Genomic DNA, 26,387 nt, shown 5'->3' with positions numbered 1-26,387 from the left:
CAGGAACAAATGAAAATCAGTGGGTTTCATTATAAAGGACTAGAGACTTGGAAATCACTGATTACAAAATCTCCTCTGTGCAGGGTCTAGGAGATTGTTGTGACATGTTAACACCATGGAAGTTTTTTTCTGAATTCCTGCTGTCCCTATGCCTATAAAGAACATAATTTTTTAAAAATAATAAAAAAAATCACAGAATGATTCTCTCCAGTATGTCCATGTTTCTCATACTGAAGAGCCCAAAGCCAAATACTTCAGGTTTGGCCTCACCAGTGCTGAACAAAGAGGAAAGATCCACTTGCTGGCAGTACTTTGTCTAGGATCTTGTGAGAGAGACACTGTCAAGGGACATGATGAAGTCCAGGCTGACGATTTTCTTGTCCTTAATCTGTCTAAAAACGATGTCCAGGATTAGCTGCTCCATCATTTTCCCATGGATTGAGGTGGGGCTGGGTGGCCTGTATTATCTAGATTCTCCTTCTTGCCCTTCTTTAACTTAGGGCTGACATTTGTTTTCCTCCAGTCTTTGAGCATTTCTCTCAGTCATCAAGATTGATCAAATATTATCAAAACATTAACTGTAAGAGAGCAGTTGACATCTGTGGTTTTTCCAACATCCCGTGCCTCTCAACTGTTGCATCCTGATGACATTGCAACTGTACTGAATAATGTACAGTTCCTTGGGGCATAATGCACGACCTCTTTAATCCTGTCCTAAAGTGTATTTCTGAAGCTCATATTATTTTACCAATTCTACCAATTCTAGTAGTGATGTTGTAAGTTTAATTCAGAACTACAAGTAACTTCTATAGAGTACTGGCAAAGTAAATCCAGTTTTGTGGAGCCTACTAGATTTATTGCTATCACTGGCTACTGTATTGGAAAATGTGACATCTCTACTATTGTACTGGAAAATGTCACCTCTTCACAGTCAGAATCCCATACTCATTCTGTATAAAATCTTGTGTACTTTTTGAAAACAGAAATATTCCACATGCTCATATATTACTTGCAAAATAAACATCCTCAGGCATGGCATAAATGTGAATGCCCCTGGTTTTGTTATAACCTTGGTGTAAAATATTCTGATTGTCACTGTTGCTCTTAAAATATACAGCTGCAGTTATGTTTTAGTGAATAAGTCATAAATAAATCCAACCTTTTCACAGATGCTGAATGCAGATAATATGTCACAGGGTAGAAATGGAGAGGAAACAATACAGGCAGGAAAGCCTTCTCTTGTTGTGCACTGGAATATACAAGATCTTAACAGCTTTACAGAGGTTCACTGCCACTGGCTTTAATGGAATTACTCCCAACTCACTCCTCTTACACAGGGGGGTGAGAGGAACACAATGTCCATGCCTGAAGATTACTACACACAGTCACAGAAATAATTGTATCATTTCATATGTACTAATGTAGCAGGGATGGTACTACATGGCAGGAATGTAGGGTCTGTTTTCTGTTGGAATGTCCAACTATTATTTAGCTTGGTCATGTTACAGAGGGGCCAAGCACACTTAGCTTACTTTCCACTTGGAGGGGTAGCTTTAAAAAACTTTCAAAAACTGTCCATCAATTTTTAGGCTTCTGCTTTAGGAATATTCTGTAATTGATGCCTGCTATCAGTCTAAACTGAAAAATACTTTCTATTTCATAAGTCCTGGCAGACAGTGAGGGAATTAATAAATGCAAATCCATATATCTTGAAATATTAAAAAAGATTCTTCCTTTGAGAAGATGACTGTGTATGTCTCCAGGTAACAGTGAGGCAGCCCCACAGCTGTGTATCCAACATGTGAACTGTAGGATTCATTTTGGCCCACTTACCCCACATAGCAGTGACAGACTGGGATGGAGATTTCACCTATGTCTGTATAACTACCAACACTCATGTCCTACATGAAGGAGTTTGCATAAGTGGGGTCAATAATGTATCACAGCACGAGGCATAAAACTGTATTTTGAAAACTAACAGTAGTGAGATGGATGGACATGAGATGATAATCTATTCTGAATCTGCAATTTGAATATATAGTATTTTGTTGAAGATACCATGATTCATATAAACATTTAGCATGTGGATTTGATTATGGCCAGGCTGTGAAAACAAAGAGGATTAGATTTCCCAGTTTAACACAGCACTACAGTATGTGCTTATTTGCTGGATTGTTGTCTGTGTATCTTCAAAAGTCATCATTATTTTCTTTCTACTAGTACTCTGGATGAAAGAATCCAAAGCAGAGATTCTGTCTCTGCAACTATATATAAAGCTAGAGCACAGAATTCCTGTTTTTCCAGACAGAAAATTTTGGATGGAAACATGTTCCCGGGCCCTGCACAGATGGCCAGTTCATGAGCAGAAAAGTCAGCACATTAGGACTCTGCTATGTGCTCCAGGTGACAGCTCTGACTGCACTGCCTGATGTCTGGCAATTTTGAATAAATGACCAGATTCCTATTTTTTTACCTGGGCACCATTTATAGAAAGCAGAACGCGTCCATAGGAGCCTGCCTGGACTGTGAATAATCTACCAAAGTGTGTGCATTTAAAGCCTAAAGTGCAGAGCTGCTGTCTTTTGTGGAACTTACAGGGATAAATCACTGACATAGTTGTATATGCCTTCAAAAAAATCCACAAGAACTTTGGAAGGAAGAGTTACTGCAAATAACATTTCATCCTTGAGGTCCTGACTTAAAAACTTGTATTGAACAGATAGGATGCAATGTCTAGGCAATAGTTTGCATTCACATTGCCATAAATACAGTGTTCATGTTTGAGCTGCAGAGAGGAAGTTAAAGCAACAAACAAACCTGTAAATAGTCCTTTTCTAACAGCAAAAATTAATAGTAGAATAAACAATGTTTCATTCTTAAAAGTTTGCTGTGTCTGACTGCAACCTCGTTGAGCTTTAGAGCAATCTTTAACGACAGCAATAGGAAAGCAAAAATGGGTCCCTTCAATAAAACAAGTATGTACTGGCTGGACGGAGCAGAAATTTGCCCTTCGGGTGGTATCTGGAGCATCATTATTTTTAATTGGTCCTCTAAGGAAATTGAGGTAGTCTAAAGGCAATGATTTGCCAGTATTATTTTAATCTATTGCATTTTAAACTCTAGAGACTGGCTGAACTGATGGAATGGAAGACCTCACCTCAACCCCACTGCTCCCATGAGACGGAAGTTAATAAGGGTTGCTCTGTGTTAGGAGCCCATTTGTGGGGCCCAGACCTGCTGCCTGTATCTAGCTGGTTTTATCTGTGAAAGGGCTCAATGTTCAGTCCTGATTTAATCCTTTTTTTGAAGAGTAGCTGTGGAATCAAGATTTTGATCTTTGACAGGCCTATACACCCGCCGTGCAAAAGCTGCGGAGCTGAAGGTGTCTGCAGTGCCATCTAACGGCTACAACCAGCCCGAGCAGCTTTTTACCTTTTTTTCTTCAATTTTTCTTTTCCCCCACAGCGTTTTCTCCACAAGGTTGGTCTCTGATTCTCTGGAAATTTCCTCTGACATGAATAGTAGCAACAGGGCAAGAGCTCCCTGACAATTTCTGTCCTAGAAGGGAGTTGTTTTTATATGGAAAATCTTTCCCAGCACACAGAAAATGCCTTACAGGACTACCTAGAGCCTGCTTCAAATACTACACTTTGTATGACCCCAGCTGTAGGACCCTGTGTCCTGTGCAAGATTTATGCTAAACCATCTGTGACAGTTCACAAAACAGAACTCCTCAAGCCGTTCTCCCAACATGTGCCATGATGGATTTTACACTGAGTAAAAAGAAGGAGGCTTTAGACTTAAACCTATTTCCTTTGCTGTTCAGGAATGGATTTTATTCTTTGGACCTAATCCATCCAGTTCCTTGGATTACCTTGTAAATTCCTAACTATTGTAGGGTAGAGGGATGATGGCTGCATCTGAGACCTTTCCTTTTCTCTCTGTTGCATTACTATTTTTAAGGAGTTCGGTCATTTGTGACCAAAGTCAAGTTTATTACAGTGTATGAGGAGTTTTAGGGTTTTCTGTCTGAGTGACCGTACATGAAAGAAAATCTAGATATGTGCAAGGATGTGAAATTACATCTAGTGACTCAAATGACCCTTCTAGAATGCAAAGTCCCTTAAAATGCAGAATGATGAATGGATTACCTGGCTCATAACAGGGAGCCACAGTAATGCTCTTGGCCTTGGAGCTTGAATGACTGTTCCTAAGGATTTCAGTAAGATATCACATTTGAGTGGTTTTATTCCAAAGTACATTTATTTTTATCTCGTGTGTCAGATGCTAATTACATGAAGAAGATATTGGTCTTGGCTGCAAATATGAGGCGCTGGTGGTAAATTTCTCTTTTTTTTTTATCTGTCCTCACTGTAGGATTTGCTCTCCTTGGAGGACATCCTTCCTTCCTTACAACACAAGACATACATCTGGGCACTAATGAGAGTCTCACAGATACAGTGAGGTTGGTAAAATGCTACTTGATTGATCACTATGTATTCGGTAATTGATTGGACCGAAGCCTATCTTACAGAATTTTGGAAGTTAATGTTTTCTTTATGGAAAATGTCAGAAGGCAGTCCAAATTTCTTAAATGTTTACAGCTCAGCTCAGAGAATCTACAGTTCAGTACACCATTATTCCATCCACTCTAACTGTCCATTGGCACAATGAGAAATATTTTGGCATACAGAGTGTTTAATCAAGGTTGCATTTAAAAATAGAAACATTTTATGAACCTCAGTAGTAACACTCCAGTGATGACAGCACATATACTCAAACAAGACTCAAACCTTCTGGTTCTGCTGCTCATGGAGCAAAACTGAAGAGAAAAAACATTATTTATGTTAGTTAGGCCATCTGCTGGTGGACCTAAGCCTGCCATTATAGCGTACATACAGTGACAGGGTGGCCATGAAGGCCGTTCTGATTCCCCTGTTTCAGCAGCATCAAATTTGAACAACACTTTGCAGCTAGTTTCTGATTTCGTGTGCCCTCTTCCACAATTGTACCCACTGTCAGGACTGCTGTGGAGGCTGTGCTATGGCTTTGTTGTCTTACTGACATCCTTGGAAGGTCTTAATCATGCCCAGTCCCACAGGCATGCAGGAACGAGTAGCAGCCTATCTCCTTTGCTGTAGAAGGGAAGAACTGAGCTCAGGATGTTTCTCCAGTGGATTGCCTCCTATGTTGCAGAAAGCAAACAAAACATGAGGTTGTGTTTTGCAGGTGCTCCTGCTTTTTGTCATAGCACTTCACATATTAAAGACTCATCCAACCTCAGCATTGTCCTGCTTTCTAGGCAGCCCTTTTGCAAACTGAGGCCAATTCAGTCAGGCTCAGCTGTTGGAAGGTTAGTAGTGTCTGAACAGTCCCTTTAATTCTGGTGAAAGATATGCAGCGTCAAGCTCATCAGGCTTAATTCAAAATATGCAATCAGGCAGCTGAGTTCCGTTGCCTCTGCTAAATACCACAGTTTTCAGTCAATGGGAGAGGTTGTTTGAGAACTATGTTGCTGTTCTCTGTGATGAAATTCAAGGAAAATTTAAGAAAAAAGATCAAACATTTAAACATTTTACATTTTCCTTTCTTGTTTTTAAGTACTGAAGTTGAAGACACATGGGTGTTTTTAGTAGAAATAAAAAATTTCAGTCCCTTGAGGCTTGAAAGTACTTAACTCTCACTCCCTGCTATATACATAACTACCAGTATCAAAGTAAGCTGCAATGATAGAATCACAGAATGGTTTGGATTGGTAGGGACCTTAATGATCACCTACTTCCAAAGCCCCTGCCATGGGCAGGGTCACCTTCAACTAGATCAGGTTTCTCAGAGCTCCATCCAACCTGGCCTTGAACACTTCCAGGGATGGGGCATCCACAACTTCTCTGGACAATCTGTGCCAGTGCCTCATCACCCTCACAGTAAATAATTTTTTCCTAATGTAAAATCTAAACCTACTCTTTTAGTTTGGATCCATTCCTCCTTGCCCTGTCACTACACGCTCTTTTAAATAGTCCCTCTCCATCTTTCCTGTGGGCTCCCTTCATGTACTGAAAGGCCACAATTAGGTCATTCCAAAGCCTTCCCTTCTCCAGGGTCAACAATCCCAATCCTCTCAGCCTTTCCTCATAGGAGAGGTGCTACATCCTTCTAATCATCTTGGTGGTCTCCTCTGGGCTTGCTCCAGTAAGTCAATATCGATAGTGTTCAGATGTTTCAACAAAAGCCTGGTTTTAGTGAGTACAAGTTTAAGAGATTCAAAAACTGTGTAAATTTGTGGGCCTGCAAAGGCAATAGATTTTTCTGATGCTTAACAATCAAGTCTGAGGTACATTAGGTCACTGTGTCCAGTTCAGAAGAGCTCATACACTGCCACAGGATTCAAATACATTCCTTCAAAAGAAATAGTCCCAGTTTAAGCAGGACAATTCTGATACACAAACACTGTAGAGGCCAGTTTTCAATTCTTCTTCACAAATGGGATAATAAAGGCACACACAATCTTTCATTCACAGTCTCCTGAATGACCTTTTTTTGCACAAGCAAAAGGGAAAAAGGCAGACAGTAAGCTACCAGAGAAACAAGGCAATAAACAGAAGCAAGCAAATCTTTCAACCGTTCTGAAGGTGTCCCCATTCTGTGGAGAAAGTTCCCACAATATTCACTTCCCATGCAAGCCTTCAGCCCCCTTTTCTTTGTCACTGCTTGCTCTTCCAGAAATAAATCCCTATCTATGATTCTGACCCGGGTATTTTGCTCCTCTGCTGAGTCACAGCACTCCCCTGCTACAGCAGACTGGGGGCTTTCCCAAGTCCTTACAGAGTCCTACTTCATTCCTGTGTGCTCTGCTTCATTCCTGCTCTCATTAGCAAGAGTATTATTGACTTTGCATAATCAAGGCTGAGCAGTTTACCCAAAAGAACAACCTGAGTGTTAACTCCCTGGCATTTCTTGAGAATGAAAGATAACATCCCAACCTCCTTCAGTTAATGTAAGAATAAAAAAAAAGGATGCCTGTAGTAGACCCAGAGGGCATTTCAAATATTTACAACCATCTGTCTAGGGCTCTGAAGGCCTTAGAAGTACTTGAGATTGAGACTTAAAGCAAAAAGAGAACAGGTCTATAAAAGTCACAGTTTTTATTAGAGTTGCTGCAGGTAGGGGTTGAAAGCATTGCTACTGTGAACATATTTTAAGACTTATTACCTGCTCATAAATCAGTTGTTCCATGTTTCACAAGACATTTACATTTATGCTGACACAGTAGCAAAAAGTTACCGCCCATTAAGGAGCTCTCAGCCTTTCAGATCTGTTTAGCATGTCTGATATATTACGTGAAATGAAATATAAGTACTGTATCTGTATCTGCCACTGTAGAGCAGTTCCACTGTGCACCAGCAAAGCCCAGGGGCCATCAGGTTCAGTGACAGCACTGAAGAACTCATAGAATGATTTTAGCAGTCCACTGGAATTATTAGGGGATGAATCTCTACATTTATGGGGAATGGGTTTACTTCTCACTGCTTGCTGAAAGTACGTCCACCCTATGGCCCTGTAAGACTATGAGTGACAGTGAAGTAGTCAGAAGATTAAAGCTTTTAAACGGATATATATTTTCAAAATAAAAGCAAAACTGTCTTAAATAGCAGTATTCTATGCAAAATATATGTAAATACCTCGTTTTCAAATGCAAAGATCTGCCAAACCAAACAGGCATACTTTTTGTTTAATTTTGGATTCCTCAGAGGATACACTAAAGAAAAAAAAAATCTAATTTTTCCCTGTAGAAATAAAAGTTACTTTGAAAAGAGAGATATGCAGCATTCCAATACAATCAATATTCCAATACAATACATTTCCAGGCTCTGGGATTTTGAAGTTCATAGTCTCACAGTCTTACAAAAAGAATGAAAAGAAAGACCCTCTAGTTAAGATAAAATAAAAACCTTAAATGTAAAGACACCTAATGATTCTGTGCTTACTCCCTCTCACCTTCCAAAACTTCATCTTTACTAAAGACTCTTATCTATTCAGGTCCTTTTCTCTGTGCAATTCCAACCTCACATGATTTGCTTTAAACTGATTTGATTACAGAAGACTTCATCATTCTCCTGTAATCAGAGACCTCCAGGTGAAGTCTATTTGTTTTGCTTTGGTTTGCTTTTTTTCCCCTGAATTTAATTTTGTTTTGATTTCACAAAGAATAAACCCAGTTTCCACCTGGGTTTCCTACTATAAGGTGTGACATCTAGAAATGCTGGCAGAAGGACTGTTTGATATCTTCCTGGTAAGTGTGTAATAGGTCTAGTATCTACTTTTAACAGATTAAGGGTGAAAATCTAGCACTTTACACTATTTGGTGATCATTACTGAATTTCCTCTAATGGCAGACCTTGCAAAGGAACCATCTTTAAATTCTTTATCAATTGTGTCAAATAGGAATCAGCTGTCCTGACAGCCTAAAAAAAAAAAAAAAAAAAAAAAAAAAAGTCTAAGGAAAATGGGCAATTTCCCAGTGTGATTGCCTCTTTTCCTTGGCTGATTGAACTGGTTCTCTTGTTTAGGGTGGACACATGTGAGAAGGAACCATGCATCCCATCCCTGATGACTAGTTCAGAACAGAACAGGTTTTACACAGAGAAGGGAACTCATGAGCTAAGAAGAAATAATGGCACAAACAGCAACTGTTGCAGTACACTGTAATCAGTAAATACCTTGCTCAGTTTTGACTTTCCTTTTCACTTTAGCTGCTATTGGCAGCCTTTTCTTCAGAGAGAGCTCTACAGGCAGTCTTGTAACATTTTGTGAGTTTTGATTGTGTGAGGAATATCTGTTGTCAATAGAAAATGTTTGTTACTGACTTCATCAGGACACCTCACTGATCACAGCATTAACAGCCTTATATCCACGTGAAGAGATATGAGAATTCTTCATGGCTAATCAGGAGGACAGATACTGCAAGGATTTTGTTCATGCTCTTCTAATTCAGTCTCTTCCATGTTTTGTTTTAATGTCATATTATAGATAACATGAAAACACAAAAAATGCTACTTCAAAGTCAGGCTTCAGGGCCTGATTAAAACACAAAAATGCAGGGAAATGAAGAGCTCCAATCCATATTTAATTTATCTAAAGAATTCAGAGTGTACTGTGCTAATCCACTATGCTAATCTCTGTCTTTCACACTTTGGCAAATGAGGTTAAGGGCATAGCCTGCCCCTGTCCTTATACTGAGTTTCAAATTTGGGCATTGTATTAATGTTGATACCATGTGTGTCAATACAAAGGTCTGCAGGTAGGAGAAAGAAAAGGCTGGTGTTTTGGCCTGTTGTTTCTCTGTTAACTAAGATCAGTAAATAAGGGTGGCAGTCTGTGATAGATCTGTATTCTAATCCTCAAAAAGGTCAGGCTACCATGCATAGTCTGTAATATTCAGTCAGTCCTACATTTGCTTTTTGCTAAAAGACTGCGGAAATCTTACATTTTATCTCTTCTGAAGTTATCAAATTCTTCAAAAGTTACAGTTCACACAATCTCTTATCTTAGTTCAGATAGCTCAACATGTATTGATGTTACATCTACAATCAAACCCCAAAGAGAAAAAAAGCATAAAATACTGCAGCAGTTTTCATTTACTTACTATAGTGTGTTAATAAGTGAAACTGCTTACTTTTTAGCAGCTTGTTAAATGACTACATTTGAGTCTGTTCTGCAGGCATGATAAATTATTCAGATAGCTGAAAAATATTGATTCATTACCATTTTCATTAATATTCATGTGTTGCATGCTGAAGAGTGCAACAGGGCTATATTTATTATGTTTGAGTATTTTCTGCTATCTCCAGGGTGCTGTCCAGCATGACAAATGCAATCTTGGCTCGAGTTTATAAGCATAATGATCTGGACCTAATGGCAAAAGAATCCACGATCCCAGTAATCAATGGACTGTCTGATTTATATCACCCTCTCCAGATTTTAGCTGATTACCTAACCCTTCAGGTAACAATATAACCAATTTTTCTTTTTTTTTCTTGCTAAGTCTTAGCCTTGGTAAGTATTTGGGGAAGTCAGGTTCAAAACCATTTATTCCTAGGTTTTTCTAAGTGGTAATTGCATGGCACTTGTTATTTAAAGAAATCTTCATCCAGTAATATAATTAAGGACCTGTTTAGTTTAAAATAATTATGTAGTCCTATCAGCTGTAGTGGAAGTAAAGTTAAGCATAAAATTAATTATTTCATTGGAATTAGGCTGCAATTCCACATACATGAAAAATGTGCAGGGAGCTTTACATATTCAGATAAAGGTGAGAAGTTGGCTTAGCCAAAGCCAGTGGAAGTTTTTCCACTGACTTAAAAAACCTCACTAGTTCATTCTTGATTCCTCACTAATCTATAAACAGTTTAAAAAGAAACAGTATCCATATATTAGGAGATTGGTTGAACAAATTTGTTTTGAAAAGTCAGTTATTGCTACCAATGCAAAATCTTAGTGTTCTGGCACTTGAACCAATTTAAACTTTGTTTACATCAAAGAACTGTTAAAAAAGATTGTATTTTGTAGTTTTATCTAATGCAATAGTTGCTTTGACAGCAGGATAACATTTTGCACATAGAATACCAGATGTTTATCTGTGAACAGAAGGACTATGTAGTTTTACAATCAGTTGAGGATCTAGCTTATAAAAAAGATTATTATTATTATACTGCAGTGTTGGTTGACAACTATGATGAACTCCTCTGACCTTGTTTACTTTCTGAATGAATAAAAATCACACTGCTTGAAAAGGGGAGGGTAGAATAATTTCTTGATTCATTTGGCTGTGTTTCTCAGCTGTTGAAGACTTTGCTATGGGACATTCATTAAGTGGGAAAGATCTGGTGAGAGTAATATTAAATTATTTATGCTTTAAACTTTAAATACTGAAAGACTCGTGTGTTTAGTGAAAATTGCTTTTTTTCTGATTTTAATTATCATTATTTTTTGTAAAATTTTAATACTCAAGGTGAAGAGGCCAGCAAAAATCGGTGAGCTTCAGACTAAGATGCTTCTCATGCCCCAGGATAAGGGAGATTTGTGAGATCACATTGAACCAGATTCAGTGTTCAAATTACATAACACAATAAGTTGTGATGAGAATGTCATCATTTCATTCTAAACACTGTGTGTAACTGTAAACCAGGAGAATCTTATGGTTCTGTTTTGCAATGTGTTCTGTCTTGCAAACACCTTATTAAGTAGCATTATATCACTTGTGAATAACAGGCTTCAGGAATAATCTGTGACTCACAGTCTACACAGATATGGGTATCTCTGCCCCCAAACCTGGTTTTATCCAGGCCAGTGATTACAGCACCCAGGTTCAGAGCACTGTTGTCCTCTGCTCCATCTCCAGTCAATGAAGAGAGACCACTGAGCATCTCAATCAGCTTCCAGAGATGCAGCTCTTTTTCCACCAATCTTAGAGGGAAACCTATGGAGAGCAGCACAATGAGTACATGCCCTGTACTCACCCTCTGCTCCTCCTCCACTATGTCCTTGTATGGGGCTGCCATGGGGGAAGCTCCAAGTGAACATGAGCCTGCAGGCTGGACTCTTCCTTGGTTTGAATACCTGGGCAGCAGCAACAACAGGTGCACAGCCCTTGGACAGCCATGGAACTTTTTTTCAAATTTGCAGCCCTTTCACAGTCAGCCTGATAAGCAGAGCAGTGTTTCCTCCAACTCTGCCCATTTCTCCCTGATTCTCTCTATCATGTTCCTCAGCCCAGTTTGTCAGGAGGTCTTTAGAGGGCAACTGGGTGGCTGCCCCACTTTGCCAAGGGCATGCTGCTCTGCTGGTTGCTGACACACTTTTCATTCTTGTTTTTTTAAGAGGAGAGAGGGGCAGGCAGGGGAAGGTCTCAACAGCTCAGTGTGTGTGTTGGCACTGCCTGTGCTTTCTCTTCCTGACCTGCTGGTCTACTCCCTGTTTTCCTCCTTCCACTGTACAGCAAGGTGGAAAAGACTGGTCTTACAGTCAGTGGCATGTACTAAACCAGCATTTTAATCATATGAGGAACTTTACTAGGTCACAGAAGTAAGATTAACACTTGAAGAGATGTGAACCGTAGGGTCTAGTTGCTACTTACCACTATCGAACTTCTTGTGGGATTTTCAGCAAGATGTTATCCAAGTACTGCCTGCAAGAAGATTAATACAGGGATGTGGAATAGTCCCACTGCTTCTCTAAGTGAGTTGGAAGTCCATATATAACACTTGGACTGCTTTCCTGCAATGCAAAGGCAATTTGTTTGATTTATACATGACAGTAGGGGCACAGACTGGGAGCCTTATATTTAAATGTAATTACAGATTTTGTGCAGCTTATTTCTCTTAAACAAATGTCTCTTCCTTATCCCTGTAAATATTTTTCTGCTCCTCCCTGCTGTCACTAAATAACCAAAAGGTGCTTTCTTTTCTTTTCTTTTTGTCTCTGGTGCATTTGCCACTGGAGCAGGACATACACTCTGGCCCTCTTCATGTTTAGCACATTTTTAATCTTCCATTTTCTATACTGTTATACCTGTCTTGTGCCTTCTTGAATCCTCTTCAAGCGCTTTCTCTTTGGTCTGAAACTACATAATTGCCTGGTTTTTTGTGTCAAAATATTTTCTTGCTTCCAGCTTCTGATTCCCTTTTCATAAGTGCATTTTAGTGTGGTTATTTTAGTATAGTCCACTGCACTCCCCAAACAATGCAGCTGCTTTATTTTCAGGGCTGTCAATTCTCATTCTGTATTCAGGGTGTTCTTTTCAGATCGTAGAGTGTGCTCCTGTCATGAATACTGGGTGAGATTGCTCAGATTCAACATCCTCTTGCCCAGTGCCTTCCTCCTGAGCAACCTGGAGCCCCTCACATGTTTGAGTTATAATCTGTCTCTGCCCTTTAATACTGTGGTCTGGGTTAAAACCCTCTATTATGCCAAGAGAAATGTTTTTCTTAGCTATATACTACCTTTTTTTCTTAAAAGTTCTGTTGAATTGAGTCTGCTTTTGAGTTAAATCGCACTAAAAATGGCTGTAAACCTGTAAACAACATCATTTTGAGTGTTTGGGGACTTAGCCTTTAAAGGCTATGAGTTTGTGTGCTGATAGTGTGCACACAGTGAGGACTTTACTTCTCTGCTTGCGCTGAAGACATGTAACAGCCACGTGCTGGTTCCACCCAGTGTCCCAAGCAGAAGCTGTGGCTCACAACTTCTGCTCTGCTCAGCTTGGCTGGAGGGCAGCATCACACAATTTGTATTCCAGACACAGGCTGTGTATTGACATCGATTCAATTGATATTAATGTCACTGGCCAAATCAGCTAACTTGTAGCTGACTGCAGAATGGCCAGACTGATAATTAAAGTGGATCCATATGCCACTAGCTTTTTATGTCACTGGTCTGGAGGGAATTTGCTTTTTCAGAAAGCAATGGTTGGCATAAGAAATGCATCAGTTTTCTTTTTAAACAGCATAACACAATAGTGGTACCCAGCTTGAAGAGAGCTGCCATATATTCTCAACCCAAAGACCTCAAATTACTATAGTCTTCAAATTCACCACCATCATCATCATTATTATTCTAACAATTAGAAATCCCAACTAAGATTTGGAATGACCCTCTAGTATATACTGTTTCAACAACCATGACAAAAACCAGTGTGGGAATATGAAAGATAACTGGCTTAGCATCTGCCTTAAGCAGTTTGAGAGCCAGTAGATCCAAGTTTGCCCAGTTTCTCCTTTGCTGGATTGCACTGTACGCCAAAGGGCTAAAGCTTTGATTAGTCCCTAGCTTTCCATTTTAAAATTTGACAGATTATTGATTCATTATTCAAAAGCTTGTTTTAATTGAGGGCTGTTATGACAGTTGTGGTCAAACATTTCAGAATTAATCTGTAATGGTGTCAGAGTTTCAGCCTCACTGGAAGCAAGTCCAGGCAGAGACAGACACAAATGTCCCTAATTAGTTAACCCAGTCTTCATAAAAACAGCAGTGCCAAAACAATGAGCATGCTTACTTTTTCCTAGGGTTCAATACACTGATACACTGCACCCATGGATAAGAACAGAATGAAACGTTGTAAAAACAACATGAGGATGAGAAAGTTGAATGTAAAATCAGCATTAATCATTTTACAGGGATTTTTCATGAGAATATCAAAGCCATGTTTTATGGCACTTAGAGCAGCAATCACTATTTGGCCAAAGAAGAATCCATAAGGGAGAAGGACTCTAGGCTTTCTAAATATGTTAAAGTTTTTTGTGGCTTTGCAAGGAGTGTAAATATTTTGAAGTCATGTTCCAAATTGAAAGAGAAACTGCAGAACACCCAAGCAGGTATGAAGCCTACATGAACATAACAGAGTTTGGAAAAATTGGGAAGGAGTGCAAGGGGGAAAATATCTTCAGAGGCTTTGGCGAGCAGCAGGTGTTGCAAAGGTTCTGATTTAACCTAGAGTGTTACCACCATGACAAAACACTTTTAGCGGGATTTTATCTGTGTGGTTTTATAAGAACATACCATAAAATGGCGGGGAGGGGTGGGTGGGTGGGGTGGGTGAAGTATGTCTCATATAGTTTTTTTATTGCCTCAAAGCTTTCTGTTTTCTGACCAACACAGTTATCTCATCTTTCATGGAATCTGAGGATGTGTGCATATAAGCAGTACAGTCACAGTCACAGTGAGCTTCTCTTAGATAAAGAGGTTTGAGTTACAGCAACAGTGCACCAGGGCACAAAGCACAGGATATAAAATAGGCTCTGCTAGCACACACACAGCTTGACTCTGCCTTGTGTGGCTCCAGCCATTGGCAAAACATCTTCATTAAGATCAGTTCAGCTATGTCCACTCTACACAGTAATCACTGCAGATGTGACTTTGCAATTTGCAATGTATATCAAGGATCATTATACAGACATCTTCAGTACTTCATATTTTATCTGTAACAGCTAGTAGCTTGGGAAAACAGAGAAAAGTATTTAGCATGCACTGTGCTTCTTTTAATGCAGAGTAGCAGCTGGTAATAAGGTGGAAGTTGTTTAACATAGCAGTATATTTGTGACTCTAATCAATGCTTTGAGCATTACAGGCTGTGATTATTTTTAAAAAGTAAGATGAAAAGAACTCAGGACTGTCTCATTTGCTCCTGGCTGTGGGTTCATTCTCAGCCATCACTGAGCCCTAAATTGAAACAACACCTTAAATAAATGCTTCGGTTTGACCTTCTCCTAGGAGTACCATTGCTAGGAGATGTGGAAGGACTTTGAAAGATCCTTAGAGACATGAAGAACCATTATACTGAAATCACTTCCATGTTCACAAAGTCCTGATTTGGTCTCCTGTAAGTGCCCTTGCATCAAACCTTTGCCAATGAGTCTGCTGCTAGCAAACTTCAACTGAAAAAGTGATAGTTTTACAATACTGAAGTTTTAACCCTTAAACCTAGACAGCTTAGGACTCTACTAGGTTTAGATTTTTACAGTGTTTTAGTATAATTCAGTATCTCAAGTACTAATATTTTTGATTCAAAATTGTGGTCCCTGGCAGAAATACCAAGAACTTTGTTCTGGATTGACTTCACAACTATTTGTTTAGGAGAAGCTGCTGCCGGGAGAGGAGGGGGTAGTCCCCACCCTCTTCCTGTTCAGTCTTTTGGCATCTTTTCTGCAACTCCTGCAAGGTTGCCAGTTAGTACAGCTCTACAATGTGGATGCTTATCCTCTCTGACAAGCATTGAATCATGTCACACAAAGTGTTGAAACACTGTCTGGCTTCCAGCTACTACAATGCAATTGTAGCATGGCCCAGTTTTGAACTAAGAATAAAAGGCTCTCCAGAAAGTCTTCAAGCCATGAGGTAGAGTTATACAGAGCAGCCATATAGAAGTACTTGATTATACATACAGAAGTACTTGATTATAAATATAGAAGTACTTGATTATATCTTCACAAACTTTTTGATATCAACTTAAGTACCTATAAACATGCATACTTAAAACAAAGCTTGTTAAAGAGTCTCGAATTGTCCTGCTCTTGAACACGAAACTCCTGTTATTCTTGTTCCTCTTTAGGCCTTATCTGTTGGACTTGAGGGTCAGAGTAACTGTACATGAACAGGCTGTAATGGCCATCAGGCAAAGCTGTAGTTAACTCTGTAATGCTGTTTCAAGTTTGGGCAATCCACACTTATAAACAAAACCCTACCCTCTTTGGCTGTAGAGTGGAGAATAAATGCTGCAGGCCATGAGTGGCACAGCTGCTTTCAGAGTGCTGCTCTTTTCTATCCTGTGCAGCTGTGATGGTGAAAATGCACTCCAAGGGCAAGGCCACTGCCATGGCCACGGGGAACATTGTATAGAAACAACCAAACCAGAGCAAACCTGAATAGGGATATTTGTACAGTCTGGGGGAAAGCTGGAAGGGGTTCTATTCTAGGCATTAGGACTGTCTTTAAATTAGGAGTGTCTACCACTCACTGATGTTTATTAGCACCAAAAATGGCAGTACAGCTTTGGTGTTAAAGTTACTGCGTGTGTGGTGCTGTATCTCTCAGCCTGGGCCTCACTGTATGGCATATGTGCCAACATACCACAGAATTACAGAATATGCCAAGCTGGAAGGGATCCAAAAGAGTCATTGAGTCCAACTCCTGGCCCTGTACAGGACCATCCCCAAGAGTCACACCACATGCCTGAGAGGATCATCCAAACACTTCTTGAACTCTGTCAGTCTGGGTGCTGTGACCACTGCCCTGGGGAGCCTGTTCCAGCACCCAGTGCTGGAGGAAGCTGCCACATTTGGGCCTTCCTGTAAGACATGGGGGGCTTTCCCTCCCTGACCATCCTGTAGGTGCAGTAAACTCCAGGTATTGTTCCATGCAGGCAGCATTTGGAGGTAGCCAGTTGCCTTTGCACCAGACCTGTCTGATCAATCCCTCTCACCCATCGTCTTGCTGAGCTCCTCTGGAACATAACCCCAGAGCTTCTGATTCCTTTGGCAGGAGCACTATGGTGGGCTGAATGGACTCACTATCACCTGGATTGGGGATGGAAACAATGTCCTCCACTCCATCATGACAAGTGCTGCAAAGCTGGGAATGCACCTGCGTATTGCCACTCCCAAGGTAAGGAAGTCCTGCACATGGAGGCAGGAAGGCAAACTTTGCCCGTTCTTGTCTCGGCCACTCAGGTGTTTGCCAAGAGCCTCAGCTGGTGATGCTTGCACATGTTTTGAGTGCCAGTTTTCAGAACCAAGGTTCAAAATCCTGATCCAGTTATTTTGATGAAAAGCAGGAGTAGTTCTACCAAGTCCAACTTCAGAAAGGCTGAGGGGAATTCATGACAGCAGCATAAACAATGATGAATTAAAATTCCGTTTGATAAAGTGTTACAAAGTCATCCAGTGCCCTCTGTCCTCCCCCAGAAAATTGAAACTTGTTTCAGATTGATGGAAGTGTTGCATCTTGCTTGGTTCAGATGGATGGTGTAGTGTCTTAGAGTCATCATGGCTAGGCTTCGCAAACGAAGATTTGGGAAGGCTCTATCCACATTTGTTACAGGCATGCTGGTGGCTTATGAGGCCAATACGTGACAGACATATCCAAGTGCAGAAAGCACAACAGAAAGACTCCTTAGATGGTGTATTTTGCAAGATACGGTTCTTTCTGTGTTGCCTTTTCTCCTCGAGAGTGATCCTGCGTGTGTTCTCAAAGGAGACAGCAGCATTATAAATGCTGTGTCTCCAGGCCTCCCGATTGGAGGCCAGAGTAGACCTGTTATGGTGATCAATATGGCCAAGGCTGAGATGTTGTTTCAGGGAGTCCTTGTATCTTTTCTTTGGGGTTCCTCTCATGCGGCAGCCGGTGGCAAGTTCATCATAAAGCAAGATCTTAGGGAGGTGGTGGTCCTTCATCCTGGAGACGTGCCCTGCCCATCGCAGCTGTGTTCTCAGTAACACGGCCTCAATACTTGTGACTGCTGCTTGTTCTAAAACAGATGTACTGGTCACATCATCTGACCAGTGGATGTTTAGGATTGTACGGAGGCAGCGTTGATGGAAGTGTTCTAGGAGACGCAGGTGGTGGTGGTAGATGACCCATGATTCGGAACCGTATAAGAGAGTAGACAACACTATGGCTCTGTAAACACTGATCTTTGTACTTTTCTTCAAGTGTTTATTACACCATACTCTTTTATGGAGTTTTCCAAAAGCACCATATGCCTTTGCTAACCTGTTGTCTATCTCTCCATCAATCTTACCATCCGAGGAGATGAGGCTACCAAGGTAATTAAACTGCTGGACTGATTTAAGCTCTGACTGGCCAATGGTGATGTGGGGATGATGGGGGACTTCCTGAGGTGCAGGTTGATGGAGGACCGCTGTCTTCTTTAAGCTGACTTCCAGCCCAAAGAGCTCAGCAGCATCTGCAAAGCAGGATGTTAAACGCTGCAGAGCTACTTCTGTGTGGGCAACAAGGGCGGCGTCATCAGCATAAAGCAGCTCCCGGACAAGATGGTTTAAGGTCTTGGTGTGGGCCTTCAGTCGCCTTAGATTGAATAGACTTCCATCAGTACGGTATCGAATGTAGATACCGTCCTGACCATCGAGGTCTGCTGTGGCCCTTTGGAGCATCATGCTAAAAAAGACTGTGAATAGGGTAGGAGCGAGAACGCAGCCTTATTTCACACCATGCTTAATTAAAAAGGGTTCAGAAAGTGTGTTGCCATATCTGACTTGACCGTGCTGATCCTCATGGAGTGAGATGATCATTTTAAGGAACTTGGGGGGACAACCTAAACGTTCCAAAATCTGCCAGAGACCTTTTCTGCTCACGGTATCAAAAGCCTTGGTGAGGTCGACAAAGGTTACATAGAGACCTTTGTTCTGTTCCCTACACTTCTCTTGCAGTTGTCTGAGAACAAATACCATGTCTGTGGTACTCCTGTTGGCTCTGAAAGTGTCTTAGAGTAATTGTAATTTATATTGTAATACAATATAAAACACAAAACAAATATTCAGTTTAGTACAAAAAATTAAATGATGTATAGGTATTTCATTCTGTAACTAGTAAAATACATTATTCTTACCTTATCAGAACACTTTCCACCACTTTATCTCCAAAATAAACTTTCAACAAAACCAACATAATTTCCCCATGTTTTACAGTTCTGAAATACATTCTTTTTCCCATGGCAAATGGTTCAATCAGTATTTTTCCAACGAGCATTAATAAGCAGTAAAGATCTTATACATGTTCCATGGTATGTTACCTGTTATCTCTTTTGGCAGGGCTTTGAACCAGACCTCAGAATAACTAAAATAACTGAACAATACTCTGAAGAGGTAGGAGCCTAAAAAATAGCCTAGTAGAATCGTTTGAATAGAGTTTATTTTCATTACAAATGAAGTTCCTTGTCTTGCTGATCTTCTTTATTTTGTTCACATTAGTATGGTACCAAGTTACTTCTAACAACAGATCCTTTAGAAGCTGCAGACAGTGCCAATGTCTTAGTTACAGACACATGGATAAGTATGGGACAAGAAGAGGAAAAGAAAGAAAGACTAAAGGCCTTTCAAGGTTATCAAATTACAATGCAGGTAAAAGTTGAGATTTAGTTTATTGTTTATGTTTTTACAGTTTGCATTTATAAGAATCAACATCGATAAAGAATGAGTTTGGTATTTTTTTGAGTGTGGCCTCCCTCCAGCCTAAAAAACTCACAAGGATGATGAAGTTTGAGTTATCTTATACACTTCACAAGGCCTGACCTCTTTCAGAGCTTCCCAATGAGACCTAGCTCCAGAACATGTGCAGCAGAGCTAATCCTTTATTTCTTTATGGCCTAAAAACTGTTTCTAATTTTGCATCTCCTCTTTGTTACCAGAAATGATCCTTTATATTTTATTTAGAATGAGAAGCTTACAGATTAACTCTTAAATGCCTGGATAGCATTAGGGGCAATTTGTCTATATCTGTCAATGAATAAATCATTAAATATATATCTTTAAATTCATCTAGTTAAAATGTTTGTCAGCACAAAATCAGTTAGAGAAAATCATAACCTACTAATCATCCAAGATAAAAAGGACATTTTCCTTCCTGATAAAATTACTTGTTTAAGTGTCTGCATTTTAACATAAGTTCACTAAATGCTGTTGATGGACGTCTCTGGCCTAAAATTTAATTCATTTTTCCTTGGCATTAGATCAATATATAATGAGTGATAATATAAAATGAAAAAATATACAGCCTTTTAAATCATTGTTTAGTATGTTCTTGTTGCAATTATAGATAGTGTTATATTACTGTATGGCTTTCAAAAAAAGATTGCACTCTATTGATCCTCTAGATCACCAGAGTTTTTACTCCCCTTCTAAAGCCAAAGAAATAAGAGTGAATATCGGACTTATGTCAAGCCAGTATTGAACTCTTATCAACTTGAATGGACATATTCCCATCTTATTCACAAATGAGGAATTCTTTCCAAGTCTGTGGAATTCTTCTTAGTTCATCATCCATATAACCAGAGTGGGAGTTAATACAAAATTTAACCTTTTTACTCGTTAAAGATTTTATTCGTGTCCTCACATATGTCTTTATTTTTATATGCTTTTTCATCTACAGACTGCAAAATCTGCTGCTTCCAACTGGACTTTTTTACATTGTTTACCCAGAAAACCTGAAGAAGTTGATGATGAAGTATTTTATTCCCCACAGTCATTGGTTTTCCAGGAGGCTGAAAACAGAAAATGGACAATTATGGTAAAAACTATTATCAGTAGTTGGAGAGTCAGCTTCTGTTCTACCTTGCATTACAGGCTTAAATTCAACTTGATTCCTTGATAAATAGTAAATGCTAAAAGATATGTTTCAAATGCACCCCAGAGCACATGACAATTTGGACTATAGGCAACATATATATCTGTAGCACAAATACTTCTGGACACAAATGTGACCTATTTTAATAATGATCTGCTGTTGCTTGACCCAGCTTTTACCACTAAGTGAAATCTACAGTATAAACTTTAATGTTTTGGTATTTAAATCACTGGATTTACTCGAACTGCCAACTCAAATGGTCGATTTTAAAACATGTTAAATGCTGAGGTCCCAGGGACTGGCCTTAGAAACTAGTTTCCCATATACTTAAAAGCTAGTTATTTTCTCTCAGGAAAAACTGCTGCTGACACCAATAGGAACTTTCCCTGAGAAAGTGCTGGAAGAGTATATGTTTGAAAGAGCCTGAAAAGTTATAGTGTGGGTAATACTGTATAATCCATGGGAACCATGAGAGGACATTTGGCAATTAACATAAACCATAAGTCCCCTGTCAGCATTCCTAGAATTTCATAAAATTACTGCCAGATCTCAGTAGCCTGTTATTTATTTTTGGCTTTAGAACCATCATGTTGACAAAAGATAGTGAAAACTTTCAGAGGGGAAAAAAACCCAGAAATGTTGCTGTCATAGCTCTGAGATGAATTCTAGATATGCTACAAGGGAAACAATAATGGGTTGAACACTGTGTTTACTAAAAACTCAGATTTTGAACATGGTTAAAATTACTAGCAAATTAGTGTTAAATTCATATCTTTGGTCTCAAAATTCAACAAAATGCTCATATTTTTTCATTTTTATTTTACAATGTCTCTAATTGCTTTAAATATTATTTTTTTAAAAAGAAAAAGAAGCCTTTACTTTAAGTTCCAGATGCACTTTTTTTGTGGGCGTAAGAAAAATGTCATCTCTGTATTTTTCCCAAGCTATAAAAATAATGAATGTATGGGTCTTCTTTATATTGTATTTTCTACCACTTTCAGCTCAGAGAGCAAACTGAAGAATAAATTATTTGCTTGGCTGTAGATCCAAGCAGGGCTGAGTGCAGCTGTGACGTGGTCAGCACTGAGGGGCTGCACAGTTGTATATTCAGTCACCTCAGTGGGCCTGGGATACCCCGTCACACTGAGCAGTGCTGAAGGGAAAGGCAGGACAAGCAACAAGATCACAACCCCTGGAGAACACTCACAAATCCAGTTCTGGGTCAAAATAACAATCTGCAGTCAGACACTGCTGTGAAATCAAAACAGTGTGAACCAGGTAATACCTTGTGGAAGCTAAGCAAGCACAGGGCTTGTTATGTACACAGGTTTGGGATGGGCAGCAGAGCTGCTGCAACATCGTGTTTCACTTAGCTGACATTCCCATTACTCTCATTCCACAGCCAAACCCAAGGCTGGGCAGGGAGCTCAGGAGGGGTAGGTGACACACAATCAACCTCAGCAAGGATTTTCCATGTCTTACCACAGAAAGTATAGCTAAACCAGGATAGATTTCAAAGTTCTTATTCTAATGCGGTTCTCATTGATGCTAATGGAAGCTCTGTTGAAATCCACAAGCAAGCCCATGTGATGTCTGGGTACCTACAGCATCTCCTAGAACTAACTGAGAATACAACACAACATGATAAAAAAACTCTCAGCAGTTGATCTAAATGCCTGTCTGAATTGCTCCTAAGCTGTCCACTGATATATTTCGTGCACACTGAGAAAATCTGTCAGCTACAATACCTAACATCTGAACTGATTTTCACCTCTTTCCTGATTCATCATCAGAAATTCTAGCAAATAAATCTAAGTGTGCAGTTTTTGTCAGGACAATAATTTTCAACACAAGATTTCAGAGCTGGAAAATATTTCCCCTTATTTATTTTATGGAGTATGTTTCCAATGTGATTGGATTTTTTTCTTTTCTTCCTCCTCTAGGCTGTCATGGTTTCCCTGCTGACAGATTACTCACCACAGCTACAAAAACCTACATTTTGATACTGGGATTCCCACCAGGAGAAAAATATTCTTCATTGGCAGAATATTTTGGTCCTCAAATACGTAGACCTTCTTCAGAAAGGATCAAGGCAATGAATGATATTTGATTAAAACCATATAGTTTGCTGCATAATGTTGCATTACATTTGGGAAAATGTTCAAGACAACAGACACCATTCCAGAAGCTGCTTTTCACCTGGATGCTCCAAGCTGGCTGTCCTAGTGATCAGCATCACGAAAAACATTCCAAGATCGTATCTTAATGGTTGGGTCTACCAGCAGCATAGGCATGGCACAGTTTACATGTAGCTGTGTTTGAACTTGTGTGGTGTGATATGACAGACATAAACTTCTCCCCAAACCTGTGCCTTTCATTGCCTGTTTTGGGAAGTGTGCAGGAGAAGCAGTGCTTCAGTTTGCCTTGGTTGCCTGTGCTTCCCGGGCACCCTGGCTCCTGTTTCTGTCCTCCAGCCAACATCCAAACCCCACTTCTGTTTGACACCAAAAATATAGAGACCTTGGGAGTATTATCTTCCTCCATGACATTCCTGTGGGCTGGCACAGGGGGATATTGCTGAGGAATTGGAATAGAGCAGTTTCCAGAGTTGGATACAGCAGAGAAAGATGGCTGGAAGAAACTGGTTCGATCTTTGCCTATCTGCCCTAGACCCTCATTCCCTAAACAAAACTCTGCTAAAGAAGCAAATTTTCTATTTCCTTTTTTTTTTTTTTTTCCCTAAGCAGACATGAGGGACACCACATGATGAAACTTATGCAGCTCCCTTGCAGAAAGAATTTACTGCATTTTGTCTGGCACTGTAAGACAGTGTACATTTCAGATAATCCTTCTCAGTAATAGACAGATTCATGACATTTGTAGGTTTTGTGATGGCTGGGTATGTGCATTTGATATTTCAGGTAAAGCTTTGAGTACTATTAAAAAACACCTTTCTTTTTTCTAAATAGTTTCAAAAATATGTTGGCTTGTTTCTCAGTGTAATACCAGGACAACATCTGTGATATTTCAAAAATTCTGCAAATGGATTTGTGTTTTCTGACCAGCTGCAAAACATTATTTAATTCCTTTCAAAATTAGAGTTCACTGCAGGGCCACACAGATCACTGAAATGAAAATAAAGATACATTTTTTTCTATCTATCTATTTACAATTGATTTCTTGGGTTTGCAGGCATTTGTGTTGGTCTTGTTAAGATTAACATTTTCCTTTACAACATTACAAGGGTTTCAATAATTTAGTGAACATTTACACTGCAGCAGGCATCTGGATGCATCAGTGATGTTGGAATAGGGTATGTGCTAAAAATCAATGTTTTGCTTCCCAGTTCAGTATGTGGAGGAAAATGCATAGAATACTGTATATTTCTGGTAGTACTAGGTTCTGCTTTCTGAATTAGGTTCCAGTTCAGCAAGATACATAAAAGTATCGTTGGTCCTTTTGGAGCTGTTCAAGTGCTTAGAATTGTAGATATCCTTATTGACCTGATTTTAGTGCTGTCTGAGAGTAAGACAACTCACTTCGCTAGTCCTTTCATAAAAAACACATTAATATCGGTTTTATTGTGTTGATTGATGTACTATCAGTGAAGTCAGGCAGATTTATAATAACGAAGCTCTATTGTTAAATGTTTCATGGTGAACAGTTTAACAATCTCCTGCTCCTCTTTTGCTTCCCTGTGCTCTGATTAGAGCTAATGTGCATCTCGGTTATTGATGGCTCTTTTTGTACTTAGGAATCTGAGCAGGATGCCAGACAGCTGAATCCCCTTGACATTTTTATAACACATGCACAGATCTGCTGCATAACACGTGAGCAATGGAGTCCAACATTTCCAGGAGAGTAATTTCATAGGGTTCTATTCCTCTGTGAACATATACAGCAAAGGATGATAGTCCCTGCTTTGTCTTGCACAAACTGCTCACACCATCAGCTGTTCTGATGGTTTTTGGAAGTACTGGGTGGACTTTATGCACATATCCTGAGCACTGGACCACTGTGTGGAAGCAGTAAAACTACAAAGTATTGTACCCTTCTGCATGTGCAACACCCACTTTGTGTGCTATGTGCTGGGAGCCAAACACATCCTGGTGGGGCAGATTTACAGAACATGTGCAGACTGTCTGTACAGTCATGCAGAGCAGATCTGACGCTTCCTAGAGGCGTTGGGTTGGTACCAAATAGACTTGTACACTCATGCCCCAGAGACCTAGAAATATGGTGCCCTAAAGGGTTTCTGTTCTGCCTGTAGGGACTTTCACTCTCTCGCCACAAAGCAGAACAACACTGTGAGGCTTGATCCACTTGCAAAGGTTAAGTACCCTGGGATTGCTGGGTGGTAGCTGTGTTAGTGTGCAAGGTAGCATTATTATGCCACCCAGACTCCTCATGAATTCATTACTTGAATTTGCAAATGATGACTGCAAATGTGGTGAGTAAGGGAAACAGCAATAATGTAGAGAGATTTTCTAGAAGGGAAAAACAGTTATCAACATTCAAAGAGCTTAAAACGAATGCATAACAGGTAGCAGCCACTAATGGCTTACTATGTTTTTCATTACATTTGTTATGCTTTAATCAGTAGAAGTGCTGTTTTCATTGCTGAGTGTACTTGAAGGATAGGGTGTTGTTTTCTCCATGTTTTTACAGAGATGCTCCTGCCTGGCTCCTGAAAGCCTAGACCTTCTTTCCATAAGAGCCCCGCTCTTTTCCTCAGTCTAGAGAACAGCCCTGGGTCAGTTCAGTTCTATCAAGTCTTACCCACATCTGACTCATTTAATAACCCCCCGATCTAATATCGCACCTCACACGTCTGCAGTGCTGTGCTCTGGTCCCTCTCCAGGACCATGCACAGGTGGTGGTAGCTGCCAGCCTAATCCATCCCTTGCTTACAGGCCCAAAGGGTGGACTGACAGTCCCTGCCCTGTCCCTCCTCATTGCAGGGCTGGTTGTGGGCTACTGCTTGTACAGGCACATCCAGACTTGACACACAGGCAGGCGCTGTGGCTGTGCTGTGTCCCAAGATGGTATATTCATGCTGACTTTGGTGCCCAAAGCCCAAGTGCAGATCCAAAGGTAGTACCAAATCTGGCGTTGATATGAACAGGATTTGAACCCAGTGGAGGCCGTGGTGGGGGACAAAGGCCCAGAGATACTCTATAATGTCACTTAGACAGCTGAGAGTCTTGGGCACATCTGCACGGACCTGGCAGATGACACAGGACTGATGGGGCACTGAGAGCAGAAACTAGTGGACAGCAAGGGCATCCTATGGTGCCTTAAGTCCAGTGCTTTGACCTCTATCCCTCACTATCTTCATGGTCCTTAGAGGATTAGTCCTGTTCTACACCTAAAGTGAGAAATTCAGGATTGCTTATTAGCATTTCACACACTCTGTAAGCACTTGTTTTCCAGCTTGTTTCCAGCAGTGTGGGGATTCCTGGGTTACCTGTATGTGATCTTCTAAAACTGATCTAACATTAATTAGAGATTCAGTAGAGAAACAGGTGAAAAATGTT

At 40.1% G+C, this 26,387-nt stretch overlaps 1 protein-coding gene across 1 annotated transcript in view; it reads left to right on the top strand.

The window, feature by feature from the left end:
* The window catches only part of OTC (ornithine carbamoyltransferase), a 34,844-nt gene extending 10,858 nt beyond the window's left edge, over positions 1–23,986 (top strand). Inside the window, exons 4-10 of the mRNA XM_032677970.1 lie at positions 4,378–4,465; positions 9,849–10,002; positions 17,032–17,154; positions 19,320–19,373; positions 19,479–19,628; positions 20,656–20,793; positions 22,794–23,986. Coding sequence (XP_032533861.1) covers positions 4,378–4,465; positions 9,849–10,002; positions 17,032–17,154; positions 19,320–19,373; positions 19,479–19,628; positions 20,656–20,793; positions 22,794–22,853 — 767 coding nt within the window. The 3' untranslated portion in view covers positions 22,854–23,986. The remainder of the gene's footprint in view (positions 1–4,377; positions 4,466–9,848; positions 10,003–17,031; positions 17,155–19,319; positions 19,374–19,478; positions 19,629–20,655; positions 20,794–22,793) is intronic.
* The last annotated feature ends 2,401 nt before the right edge of the window (positions 23,987–26,387 follow it).

The sequence above is a fragment of the Chiroxiphia lanceolata genome, chromosome 2 (genome assembly GCF_009829145.1).
Source record: "Chiroxiphia lanceolata isolate bChiLan1 chromosome 2, bChiLan1.pri, whole genome shotgun sequence".
NCBI lineage: Eukaryota > Metazoa > Chordata > Aves > Passeriformes > Pipridae > Chiroxiphia > Chiroxiphia lanceolata.
Note: the sequence above shows the minus strand (reverse complement) of the source record. Positions and strands in the feature narration are given on the sequence as shown.